The following is a 13832-nucleotide window of genomic DNA, read 5'->3' on the forward strand; positions in this document are numbered from 1 at the left end:
CGGTATGGTCATTACGAGTTCCTTGTTATGTCATTTGGGCTGACCAATACCCCAACAGCTTTTATGCATTTGATGCACAGTGTGTTCCGGCCATATCTTGACTCGTTCATCATTGTCTTTATTGATGATATTCTGGTGTATTCTCGAAGTCGGGAAGATTATGAGCAGCACCTAAAGACTGTGCTTCAGACTTTGAGAGAGAAGAAATTATATGGTAAGTTCTCGAAATGTTAGTTTTGGTTGGATTCAGTGGTATTCTTAGGCCACGTGGTATTGAGTGAGGGTATTCAGGTGGCTCCGAAGAAGATAGAGGCCGTGCAGAGTCGGCCCAGACCATCCTCAGCTACCGAGATCCGCAGTTTCATTGGCTTGGCGGGATACTACCGTCGTTTTATGGAGGGGTTTTCATCGATTGCAGCCCCTATGAGCAGGTAGACCTAGAATGGTGCTCCATTCCAGTGGACGGAGGAGTGTGAGGTAAGCTTTTAGAAGCTCAAGACAGCTTTGACCACAACTCCAATTTTGATATTGCCTACAGGTTCAGGGTCTTATATAGTATATTGTGATGCCTCGAGGGTTGGCCTCGAAGCGGTGTTGATATAGGACGGTAGGGTAATTTCCTACGCGTCCAGACAATTGAAGATACATAAGAAGAACTACCCTGTTCACGACCTTAAGTTAGCTGCCATTGTTCACGCCCTGAAGATTTGGCGCCATTACTTATATGGTGTGCGTTGTGAGATTTATACTAACCATTGGAGCTTGCAGCACCTGTTCAAGCAAAAGGATCTAAATTTGTGCCAGAGGAGGTGGTTACAGTTGCTGAAGGACTATGATATCACTATTTTGTATCACCTGGGCAAGGCCAATGTAGTGGCTGATGCCTTGAGTTGCAGGGCGAAGAGTTTGGGGAATTTGGCATATTTACCAGCATCGGAGAGGCCTATGGCGATGGACGTTCAGGCCTTAGCCAGCCAATTTGTGAGATTTGATCTTTTAGAGCCCAGTCGGGTTCTAGCTTGCGTGGTTTCTCGGTCTTTCTTATTTGATCGTATCAGGGAGAAGCAGTATGATGACCCTCATTTGCTTGTTCTCAAGGACAAGGTTCAGCACGGTGATGCCCAAGATGTGACTATTGGTGATGATAGGGTATTGAGGAAGCATGGTCGGGTTTGTGTACCCAATGTTGATGGGCTGCGAGAGTTAATTCTAGAGGAGGCTCATAGTTCGCAGTATTCCATCCATCCAGGTGCCGCGAAGATGTATCAAGATTTGAGACAATACTATTGGTGGAGGTGGATGAAGAAAGATATAGTTGCATTCGTAGCTTGGTGTCTCGACTGTCAGCAGGTGAAGTATAAGCACTAGAGATCGGGTGGGTTGCTTCAGCAGATAGAGATCCCAGAGTGGAAGTGGGAGTGGATCACCATGGACTTTGTAGTTGGGCTCCCACGGACTTTGACAAAGTTCGATGCTATTTGGGTGATTATGGATCGGCTGACCAAGTTTGCTCATTTCATTCATGTGTGTACTACTTATTCTTCGGAGTGGTTGGTAGAGATTTATATCCGGGAGATTGTTCGTCTGCATGGTATTCCGGTTTCTATCATTTCAGATAGAGGTACTTAGTTCACTAACGGTTCTGGAGGGCCGTTCAGCATGAGTTGGGTACTCGGGTGGAGTTGAGTACAACATTTTACCCTTAGATGGATGGAGAGTCCGAGCTCACTATTCAGATTCTTGAGGATATGCTCCGTGTGTTTGTGTGGTTGAATTTGGAGGTCTTGGGATCAATTCTTGCCATTGGCGGAGTTTGCTTACAACAATAGTTATCAGTCCAGCATTCAGATGGCACCGTACGAGGCTTTATATGGTAGGCGGTGTAGATCTCCGGTGGGTTGGTTTGAGCCAGGTGAGGCTAGACTATTGGGCACAGATTTAGTTCAAGATGCTTTGGAGAAGATTAAGATGATTCAAGATAGACTTCGTACAGCCTAGTCCAGATAGAAGAGTTACGTGAACCGAAAGGTTCTTCATGTTTCCTATATGGTTGGAGAGCGGGTTCTACTTTGGGTTTCGCTTATGAAGGGCGTCATGAGATTCAGGAAGAAAGGAAAGTTGAGTCCGAGATTTATTGGCCCTTTTGAGATAATGAGGCGTGTTGGGGAGGTTGCTTATGAGCTTGCCTTACCTCCCAGCTTGGCCGGAGTTCATCCAGTATTTAATGTTTCGATGCTCCGGAGGTATCACGGTGACCCATCGCACGTGTTGGATTTTAGTTCAGTCCAGTTGGACAAGGATCTATCTTATGTTGAGGAGCCAGTGACAATATCAGACAGGCAGGTCAGAAAGCTGAAGTCAAAGAACATTGCATCAGTGAAGGTTCAGTGCAGGGTCAGCTGAATGAGGAGGCGACCTGGGAGACCGAGCAGGATATGCGCAGCCGTTACCTTCATCTTTTCACTACTTCAGGTATGTCTCTATGCTCGTTCGGGGACGAACGAATGTTTAAGTGTAGGAGGATATGACGACCCGACCGGTCGTCTTAAGAATTAACGCCCTGATACCCTATTAACTGCTTTCCCCAAGTTTATTTTTGCTATTTTTATTTGCCGGGATGTTCGGTTTTGAGTTTCAGAGAGTTTAGGGACACTTAGTCCTAAAATGAGAGCTTAAGTGTTGGAAAGTTGACCGTAGTTGGAGCAATGTGAAGACGGCCTCGGAATGGAAATCCGATCATTCCGTTAGCTCCGTTGGGCAATTTCGGGTTTAGGAGCATGATTGTATTGTGTTTTGGAGGTCCGTAGCTAATTTAGACTTGAAATGCCGAAAGTTGAATTTTTGGAGTTTCCGATCCAATAGTGAGATTTTGATCTGAGGGTCGGAATGGAATTCTGGAAGTTGGAGTAGCTCCATATTGTTGAATTTGACGTGTGTGCAAAATTTCAGGTCATTCGGACGAGATTTGATAGATTTTTTGATCGAAAGCGTATTTCTAGAGTTTTGGAGTTCTTACGCTTGAATTTGAGGTTAAATTGGTGTTTTGGTGTTGTTTTAAGCGTTCCAAAGGCTGGGAAAAGTTTGAATGATGTTTTGGGATTGGTTGGCATGTTTGGTTGAAGTCTCGGGGGCCTCGGGTGAGTTTCAGGTGCTTAACGGAAGTTGAATTTGGACTTAGGAAATTTTTTACATTGCTGGTATCTGTCTTAACCGTACCTATAGTTTGGGTCCCGCAGGTGCAGATAACGCAAAAGCGGTATTTCAACTATAGAAGCGGAATTGGGGAAGTCCAGCAGGAGCCGAAGAAGCGGTGGAGCCATCGAAGAAGCGGAGCTGGGAAGGAGCTAAAGGTTCCACAGATGCGGAAGTAATACCGCAGAAGCGGTGCCGCATCTGCGAAAAGGGAATCATAGGTGCAGAGTCAGACCTCTAAGTGAAAGTCGCAGGTGCGACCTTTTGTCCACAAAAGCGGGACCACAGATGCGGTCAGTGGACCGCAGATGCGGAAACAACTGGGCAGAATATAAAAATTTCAAAACGAGGGTTTAGCCATTTTTTAGAAAACTTAAGCTTGGAAGCTCGAATTTGAGCGAGATTTTGAGGGATATTCAGAGCTATCGATTGGGTAATGATTCCTAACTCCTTTTTTATTTGTAACCCATTAATCTAAACATTAATTCATCCTTTAATTTCGGGAATTTGTATGAAAATTGGGGAAAAGTTCTTAGGTCAAGAATTTGAGTTTCGATTAGGGATTTGACAATTGATTGAGATAATTTTGATATGGTTAGACTCGTGATGGTGTGAGGATTCTTGAAATATGAATTTTACCTGATTCTGAGACGTGGGCCCGAGGGGCATTATGGTCATTTTACATAATTTCACGTATTAGCTTAGAATTTAATTGTAGAATCAGTTACTTGAAGTGTTATTTACATTATGAAATTGAATTGAATAGATTTGGGCCATTTGGAGTCGAGTACTCATGACAAGAGCGTGGTTTCGGATTGATTTTAAGTCGGTTCGAGGTAAGTGGCTTGTATAACCTTGTGTGGGGACCTTCTCCTTAGGATATGATATATTTGATAATTCAAATGCCTTGTACGTGAGGTGACGAGCGCGTACTTGAGCTAATTGTTGAAAATTCGATTTTTCCTTAAGTATTTCAATTGAGTTCTTTTTCCTGTTTTATTCTACTTGTGAATTTAGCCTGTTGCTAGTTTAGAAAAGCATGTTTAGTTGACTTAATTGCCTATTTGCTTAAACTGCCTTAATTGCATTACGTGAAGTATGTTAGGCTAGAATTAACTGTTTACTTGGTACGAAATTTAGCTTAATTGGGTATTCTTGTGTTGCTACCGTGTGTTTTTTACTTTGGGACTATAGGACGACATCCCTGGAGATACCCTGTACATATTTATGATCTGAACTGAGGTGCAAGATACCAAAAGATCCTTGGAACGTATATTGAGGATACCAAGAGATCCTTGGAATACCAAGAGATCCCTAGCTTATATTGAGGATACCAAGAGATCCGCGGGATACCGAGAGATCCCTAGCATATATTGAGGATACCAACCTCGGGATACCAAAGGATCCCTAGCATATATTGAGGATACCAAGAGATCCTCAGGATACCAAGAGATCCCCGGTTATCATCCTTGTTATGAGTGGTACTTCCTTGTGGTTTGCCTTCTTCTATGTTTCCGTTATTGTACTCTTATTATCATGTATAGATTCTTACTGTAGATTCTCAATTGCGCTACTTATCTTATCCTGTCATCTGTATATTTTATTTAACCTCAATAGGGCCCTGACCTTCCTCGTCACTACCCCATCGAGGTTAGGCTTGGCACTTACTGAGTACCGTTGTGGTGTACTCATGCCCCTTCTGCGCATGTTTTTCATTTGCAGATCCAGGTACCACTATTCAGGCCTATCATCCTTGAGGAGGTAACTGCTCTAGAGACTTCGAGGTACATATGCCGCGTTCACAGACCGAGAAGTCCCTTTCTATCCCTGTTTTTGTATTTTAGCCCTTGTGTATTTTTTCTTTTCTTATTAGACATTCCGGAGTTAGAGCCATGTAGTATTGATCTTAGCTTGTGATTCGTGGATTTTCGGGTCTTGGATTTATGTTTTGGTATTGAGAGTTAAGCATGGTGTATGCTGAGCGGCACATTTAAACACTGTTACTGCTTTATTTCTATTTTAAATTATTTACTTCCTCAAAATTTTGGGTTTTTCTTCCACAAATTAGGCTTACCTAGACAAAGAGACTAGGTACCGTCACGATGGTTCACGGAGGGCGAACCGGGGTCGTGACAAGATCCAGGTATTTGATCGGTAGTATCTGTGCGGGTCGTTATGGTGGAGACTCAAGGTAAACTAGCTACAACGTTCACAAGCCTCAGAGTCACCTTCATTTGTACTTATTTCCATTTGTTCCTTTTGTTTCAGAGCAGTGATGTATTTATTTTGTATAACTACTCTTAGAAAGTCTTGTGACTTATACCATCGGTTTTGGGAATAGTAATTTTTTCAGAGTAATTTAATTTAAATTTAAAAAATATCAATGTTATTTCAGTTTATGTTAGGCTTACCTAATTTAGATACTAGGTGCCATCACAACTCCTTCGGAGGGATTTTTGGGTCGTGACAAGTTGGTATCAAAGCTCTAGGTTCATAGGTGTTACGAGTCACAAACAGGTTTAGTAGAGTCTTGCGGATCAGTACAGAGACATTTGTACTTATCTTCAAGAGGCTACAAAACTATTAGGAAATTCCACTTCTTTCATTCCTTATCGTGCGATATTGATTCAGCTCAAAGTATATAACTTATGTTCCTTTGCATCCACTCGTGTGAATATTACGCTCTCAGTGTCTGCTATGCGCTAGTGGTTCATGATGCTACAGGCAGGCTACGAAAGAGTCAGGAATGCTCGGGCATAACCTCGACGTGTTGTCCAGACTGAAGACACAGAGGCATTGAGAGACTATTCAGTTGTTCGTTTGGAGACGCAGCGGTTTCGATATCTGATTGATGAGTGCGAGCTTGGGAAGGTTTAATTGGTTGGCTAGTCATCGAGATCGTAGCAGGGATGCGAGGTGGATGTTGATTGGGGATAGCTAATGGTATTAGAGTGCCTTGTGATTTGTGTTGTACGAGCTTTAAAGGTTAGTTTTGCGAATCATCAGATGTTGTTTTCTATGGCTTCACGCCAAGTGGAGGAGTCCATCAGCGTCATTCAGATTGCAGAGTTAGATTTACGTCTATTTTGGTGTCAAGTATGTGTATATGTGGTATCGGTAGGTTCCCAAAATTTGTATATGACCAAGTTCTGAGATCTTGCACGGGGCGATGTTGGGACTTTGATTGCAATTATTGCATATCTGACTATCCGAAGAAATAGGTCAACTTTGTGGTATTGGTTCAGCATAAAGATGAAGTAATTGGACCTTTGAATAGGAATTCTCTACTGGCATTTGTGGCAACACTCTTTGGTTGGACAACCTGTGTGACTCGGCTTGAGTTGGGTGATTACTGGGTTTTGCGGCTTTCGAGGTTCATGTTTTGTTACGCAGCCAGAAACTCTTTATGAGTGCATCAGTGGAATGAGAGAGTGTAAGTGTTATATCAGCCATTTGATTTGCGTAATTGAGTATGGGTATGTAAATTCTGGTATTCCTAAGGCTTGGAGCTAGATGCCCTCATATATGGACTATTTCCTGTTTGCGGATTTTGAAGAAATGTATAGAATAGGATGATTAATAGCATGTATTATTGACAAGTTATTGTGGATCCTTTTGAAACATATTTATCTAATTGGGAAGGATCAAGATTTGGTTGATGCAATGTGAAAGCTCAATGAGAATATGTATCTTGTATCAAGTTAAATTTGTGTGCTCCTGTAAGGTTGCCATTTTGGTTATGCTATCAGGCAGAATGGATATTATTTGTGCCTCTGGCCTATGTTATGTGCTGCTCTCTTATGTTGTGATGAGCTGCGAGGCGATATGATTATTCTCAACGCATGTTGTAATTCTGTTCAAGCCTTATGCCGATATGGGTGAGATAGCCCTCCTAATGTTAATTGCTCATTGCACCTCAACTGTACTTGTTTCTTTTTGTCTTATTACATCTATTCACTTTTTCCCACAATTTTATTTTTGCACTTTGTTGTACTTGATATCAATATTCATATGATCAGTGAGCCAGAGCATTTTGGCTCGATGAGTATTTGGGAGCGGGCTACATGCCACAACGGATGTTATATGAGATACCATTTCCTTGTGTTTATTTGGTGTTCTATTTTTCCTCTGTGGAACCATTTTGATGAGAACTACACTTCTGTTGTTACGCATGTTGTACTCGTTAGATAATTCTTATAATTTGCTTCTCTTTACTTGTGCTGCATAATTGTGTTATTGTTTGTTTGGTGTACGAATTGTGTAATGTGAGAATCCGTGTGGTTTCGTGATGATCTGTTAGTTGGGTTGCTTGTATTGGCTGAGATGAGGTTCTTAGACCTGATATTAGTACTATGGTATCGGGTGTGAGGAGCGTTTGGAAGTATGAGGGTGTTCTGCTAAGATTTGGGTGATGGCCCTTGACGGGCGAGAGAGCTTCTTAACTTGTTGACTTTATGGGCGGCTATGAGTTCCTGCATGTTTCTTTATCATGTGCAGTGTTATGGAAGTCCGAAATAAGGTTTTATTCAATGTGAAGTATATTACCGGCATCCAGGATGTTATTTGAGAAGCTATGGTGATCAGAGGTTATTGCTTCGAGTATGTGAGTTGTGTGGAACATCATGTGATTGTATTCTGGATTGGAATTTGTTGCTCGATTCAGCTTGTTTGGGTGTGTTCAGTGTGATGACGTGGAATTTGGATCCTATGATGAATTTCAGATGTTGAGGTTACTATTCTAAGGTTATGGACTAAAGAGGATCTAAGACCTTCACTTAAGTGGCATTGTCAGTTCTGCATGGGTTGGGTGATGGGGAATCACCCCTGGGTGTATATATAAGGATCTCATGCAGTGATTCAATGGCTTTGGAACGACTCCGGGCACGTTTGGGGACGAACGTATGTTTAAGTAGAGGAGGATGTAACGACTCGACTAGTCGTTCTGAGCAATTGTGCCTGGTTCGGCAGTTTGAGGTCAAGAGAAGCTTCACTTTATGTATATTAACTTGTGTGCATGGTTGGATTCAGTTTTTGGATGAATCAGAGTCGAATTGGAAATAAGGAATATAGTTCTGGAAGTTTAAGCGGAGAGAATTGGACCGGAATTTGTCTTTTGAGTAAACAGCTCTGGAATAAGTTTTGGATGATGTCAGTAGCTTAGTATGGTGATTTTGGACTTAGGTGTATGTTCGAATTTGGGTTTGGAGGCCCGTAGGGAAATTTGTTGCATTCTGGTGAAAGTTGGAAAACTTGAAGTTTGGAAAATGGAGAGGTTTGACCCATACTTGACTTTTATGTTATCGAGGTCGGAATGCGATTCCGAAAGTTAGAACAGCTCTGTTATGTCATTTGGGACTTACCTGCAAAATTTGGTGTCATTTGGAGTTGATTTGATATGGTTCGGACGCTTGGTTACAATTCTAGAGGTTCTCGAAGTTCATAGTGATTTCATGCATTTGGGCATCTGATTCGTGGTCTTAGCGATGTTTGAATTGATTTGAGAGTGGGTCTAAGTTCGTATGATGTTATAGGATGTGTTGGTACATTTGGTTGAGGTTCCGGGGGCCTCGGATGAGTTTCGAGATGAATATTTAACGAATTCGGGCATTTTGGTACTCTGAGATGGTTCTGGCACTTTTGGGAGTGCGGACCGCACAATTTGGTGTGCGGCCGCACATCAAGATGTTCTGTAGGATCGCTGGTCCAACTTCGGAAGGTTATATCTTTTGAGATACAAGGAATTTTAGATGATTCAAAAAATAAAGTTGTAGCCTTTCGTGTCTAGTTTCCATAAAGATAAAGAAATAACAATTTGGACATCTATAGAGAAAGTTATGGTCAAAATACTAAAGCATGTCACTGCATTCAACATTCTCCGCGGTCAGCGGTGGTTTTTGTGCGGTCAGCAGTGATGGAAATTTGGGAGGTGCACTATAAATAAGAGGTTTAGAGTTTTATTTCATATTTTGACATAGAGAGCTCGAATCTTGGCGATTTTTCGAAGGTTTTTCAAGAAATTCATCTGGGTAAGTGATTCTAACTCAGATTTAGCTAGAATACATGAATCTATCATTGAATTCATCATTTGATTCGTGATTTGGGATGGAATTTGGAAAAAATTATGAAATCTTCCAAAAATGTAAAATGATGATTTGAAGGACCAAATGATATCACATTTGGATAATTTTTGTATTTGTGAACTCGTATCGGAATGGATATTCGATTTTTTGTAAATTTTGTCGGGTTCTGTGGTTCGGGCCCGGGGAGTTGACTTTTGTTGACTTTTTAAAAATCGTATAAGAATCATAGTTCTGTAAATTGGAATTATTTTCTCTTGCATTGTTAGATGTATTCAAATTGTCCTTGGCTAGATTGAGCCGAGCATTGATGAATTGGTAAAGGAAAAGCTAAATTTAGTATTGAATTGGCCGGATTAAGCTAATTCTTGTCTAACCTTGTGTGGGGGACTTTTCCTTAGGATTTGAGTTTATATGCTATTTGTAGTCCGTGCATGCGAGGTGACGAGTGTCTGCTCGTACTTATTTGTGGGAAATTTGACTTTAGGTTTTTTAGGCCCTTATGTTCATTATGTGGGAAGTATTCCGTTATGAATAAGTTTCCTAATTGCTTAAATTTCCTCTATATGCTCCATATGACGTTGCTAGCTTTCCTCTAATTCTTACGTATTTCCTTGACCCTTAATTGCCTTAATTGAAGTGATTGCCTTCCTTATTGTTTTGATACTTCTTGATTGTGAGTTCCTCTATGAATTCGTGTAAATATGTTGCATGTCCAATTGTTGTGGTTACCGGTGTGGTTATCACGTGCTTATTATGTTTGTTGTTTTATTGAGGTTATTGTGCTTCTTGGTTTTTCCGTGACCCTTATTATGTACTTGATGATTCCCTTGCCGGGACGTTATTTCTTATGATATTGTTTCCCTTGCCGGGGTATTGTTGTTATACTATTGTTCCCTTACCGGGATGTTATTGCTTATGATATTGTTTTCCTTGCCGGGATGTTGTTGTTATACTCTTGTTACCTTGCCGGGATTCTTTTATGATTGATGTTGATTTGTAAATGGGATCGGGTGGCACACCGCCATGGTGATATTTGAAATGGGAGCGGGTTGCACGCCTGCAACAAGATATATGAAATGGGAGCATGTTGCACGCCTGCAACAAGATATATGAAATGGGAGCGGGTTGCACGCCTGCAACAAGATATATGAAATGGGATCGGGTTGCACGCCTGCAACAAGATATATGAAATGGGATCGGGTGCCACACTGCCACGGTGATATATGAAATGGAATCGGGTGACACGCCACCACGGTAATATTTGAAAAGGGATCGGGTTGCACGCCTGCAACAAGAAAGAATAAAATAGAATATTGATTCTTATGGTGAGAACGGGAGTAAAAGCATGAAGGCTGATGCCGTGCACTTTCTGTTTGCTATGTTTATTTGTTGTTACCAATTCAAGTATTTTAACTTTTCAGATTCCTTTACCACTGTGATCCTTTGTGAAGGAACCCCATTGTGTTTTCAATACTTCGCCCTATTTATATACATATTTTTCAATATTTCAAATTTCAAAAATTATTTCATTTTTCTTTATTCATTTCATTACTAGATTAAATATCCTTAAACCATCTGAAGTTGTATTTTACTTTGAAATTGAATTTTTACTAAGTTAATTTATTAAATTCCTTGATAAAGGTAATAATTCTTTCGATGTTGTATTTTAATTGAAAATGTACTTTCATCATTCAAATGATTTATAAAAATAATTTCATCTTTCTTGTTGAGTTCCTAATTATCTAAGAAGTTGTACTCTACTTTATGTTATGTAAATGAGACATTTTGAACATCTTAACTACATTGATTATGGACCATATGTAATGAGTAACATGAGAACGTTGTTGTGTAAAGAGAGATAGAAATATGTGGGCACAAGGTGTCGGGTGTGCTAAAAGTTTGGTAATTGGGGTTATGATATGAGACATCGAGTTTGAGATGGCTGGAAATTGTGCATCAGAAATGATATGGTTTATTGAGCTGACATCGCCTTCCTTGTTTGAGTACATTTTTACTTGTCTGTGTCCCAGCTATGTTGGTGTTAAATTATTTGGTTATCTTTGTTTCCACCCGTGTTTCTCTTTATTGTTTCTACTAATTGTAATTTGTTCTTTTCCTACTGTTGATATTACTATGTCATTTCTAGGTTGATAGTTTATTATCAAATCTAGTTCAATTTATTTGACCAGTAGGTGTCTGGACTGTTCCTCGCCACTACCCCATCGAGGTTAGTCTTGATACTTACTGGGCACCACCGTGTTATGCTCATACTACACTTTTATATATTTTTGTGTACAGATCCAGGTATTTGATCGGTAGTAGCTGTGCGGGTCGTTGTAGTCGAGACTCAAGGTAAACCTGCTACAGCATTCACAGGCCTCGTAGTCACCTTCATTTGTACTTATTTCCATTCGTTCCTTTTGTTTCGGAGGACTAATGTATTTATTTTGTATAATTACTCTTAGAAAGTCTTGTTACTTGTACCACCGGTTTTGGGAATTGTAATTTGTTCAGAGTAATTTCATTTAAAGTTAGAAAATATCAATATTATTTCAGTTTATGTTAGGCTTACCTAGTTTAGAGACTAGGTGCCATCACGACTCCTTCGGAGGAATTTTTGGGCCGTGACATTTTTCTATTCACACTGATGATGTAAATACTGTGCACTGTCTATCCCACTTTACAATTCATTTCCAATTGTAAATAGTTCCATTTGCAACAACAAAAATAAAGACAGTGATTCTGGTTTGTTTCTGATTCATCTCCTACTGTTGACATAGATATGTTGTGGCATTTCAGACTTGGTCATGTACCCTTTAGTAAAATGAGAGGGATTCCTCCTATACCTGCAACCTTTTCTGTTAAACAACCTTTCATACGCAACATCTGCCCCATGGCCAGACAATCTAGACTTTCTTTTCCCCAATGAACAACTGAAACTACTTAAGTCTTTGAAATATTCCATATGGATTTGTAGGGACCCTATCATGTGACCACACATAATAGTTTCAAATACTTTCTAACTCTGGTAGATGACTACAGTAGGTCTACTTGGACACATCTCCTAAGCTGCAAAAGCAATGCCTTACAAATAATAAAGGCTTTTGCAAACATGGTGGAAAATCAATTCAAAACAACTATTAAATGTATAAGATATGATAATGGTTTAGAGTTCACCAACAATGAGGCAACTTCTTTCTTTCAATCCAAAGGAATTAATCACCAAAAGACTTGTCCTTACACACCACAACAGAATGAGGTGGTGGAAAGGAAACATAAATATCACCTTGAAGTAGCCAGAGCACTGCTTTTCAATCCAAATTACCATTAAAATATTGGGGAGAGTGTATACTTACAGCAACATACCTAATCAACAGACTTCCAACTGTTCCCCTAAAGAACAAATGCCCTTTTGAACTTCTATAGAAGGAAGCCCAATTATTCTCACTTGAGGAGTTTTGGGTGTCTATGTTATTCTACTGTGCCAAAGCCTCTCAAAGATAAACATGAACCAAGAACTACTCCATATGTATTTGTAGGATATCCCTTTGGCACAAAGGGGTACAAGGTGCTAAGTCTGGCCATTGAGAAAATACACATTTCCAGAGATGATTGTTTCTATGAGTCAGTCTTTCCCTTCACTCTTAACTCTACTATATCTGACATTCCATCTGTTTTTCCTATCGCACCATTTATTGAGAATCCACATAATCATATTAATACTCATATGTCTCACAACATCAGTGACAACACCAGTAATCAGGAAGCCACCAATTTTTCAAGCCTTAATACACCACCTGTTGCTCCCTCACCTGTAACTTCTGTACATGAACCACAAGTTCCAGTAGAACAATCACAAGACATGGTCTCACCCCAACAGTCACTAGCAGAACCACTAGGTTTTAGAAGATCCAATAGGGAACATAAGCTACCTTCACATATGAATGACTATGTTTACAAGATACCAAATCTGAAATCCAACACTAACTTCTCCCTACATGCCATGTTCTTCCATAACAATCACATTATTTCTGATGCCCTACATCCTGACAGTCAGCACATTATAGAGAATATTTGCAATGATAGAGAATCAACTTCATATGAAGAAGCTGTTGTATATCCTGCCTGGCAGAATGCCATGACATAGGAATTTGAAGCTTTATATGCTAATAACACATGGGACCTGGTTCCTTTACCTAAGGGAAAATAGGCTATTGGGTGTAGATGGGTGTACAAAGTCAAACATAGAGCAGATGGTAGTGTATAAAGGTACAACACAAGATTAGTTGTTAAAGGATACACTCAATAGGCTGGTATAGACTATTGAGATGACCCAAAAGGTCATCACTTGTTTTAAAATAAATTCTACATTTTGAGGCCTTAAAAACCTCTTTAGGCATCACCTTGATTTGCACGCACAGTCTGGGCACGTATCCGGAAAGCCATTATGTGAAAATCTGTGAAAAATGATGAATTTTGACTGTAAAATGGATTTAAGTTGACATCGGTCAACATTTTAGGTAAATGGACCCGGACCCATGATTTGACGGTCCCGGAGGG

General features: G+C 40.2%; 1 protein-coding gene across 1 annotated transcript in view; it reads left to right on the forward strand.

Annotated features, from left to right (window-relative positions):
* LOC138879093 (uncharacterized) overlaps window positions 1–13419 on the forward strand; it is a 29777-nt gene extending 16358 nt beyond the window's left edge. Inside the window, exons 9-10 of the mRNA XM_070158669.1 lie at window positions 2340–2472; window positions 12812–13419. Coding sequence (XP_070014770.1) covers window positions 2340–2472; window positions 12812–13419 — 741 coding nt within the window. The remainder of the gene's footprint in view (window positions 1–2339; window positions 2473–12811) is intronic.
* Window positions 13420–13832: the final 413 nt, after the last annotated feature.

The sequence above is a fragment of the Nicotiana sylvestris genome, chromosome 10, assembly GCF_000393655.2.
Source record: "Nicotiana sylvestris chromosome 10, ASM39365v2, whole genome shotgun sequence".
NCBI lineage: Eukaryota > Viridiplantae > Streptophyta > Magnoliopsida > Solanales > Solanaceae > Nicotiana > Nicotiana sylvestris.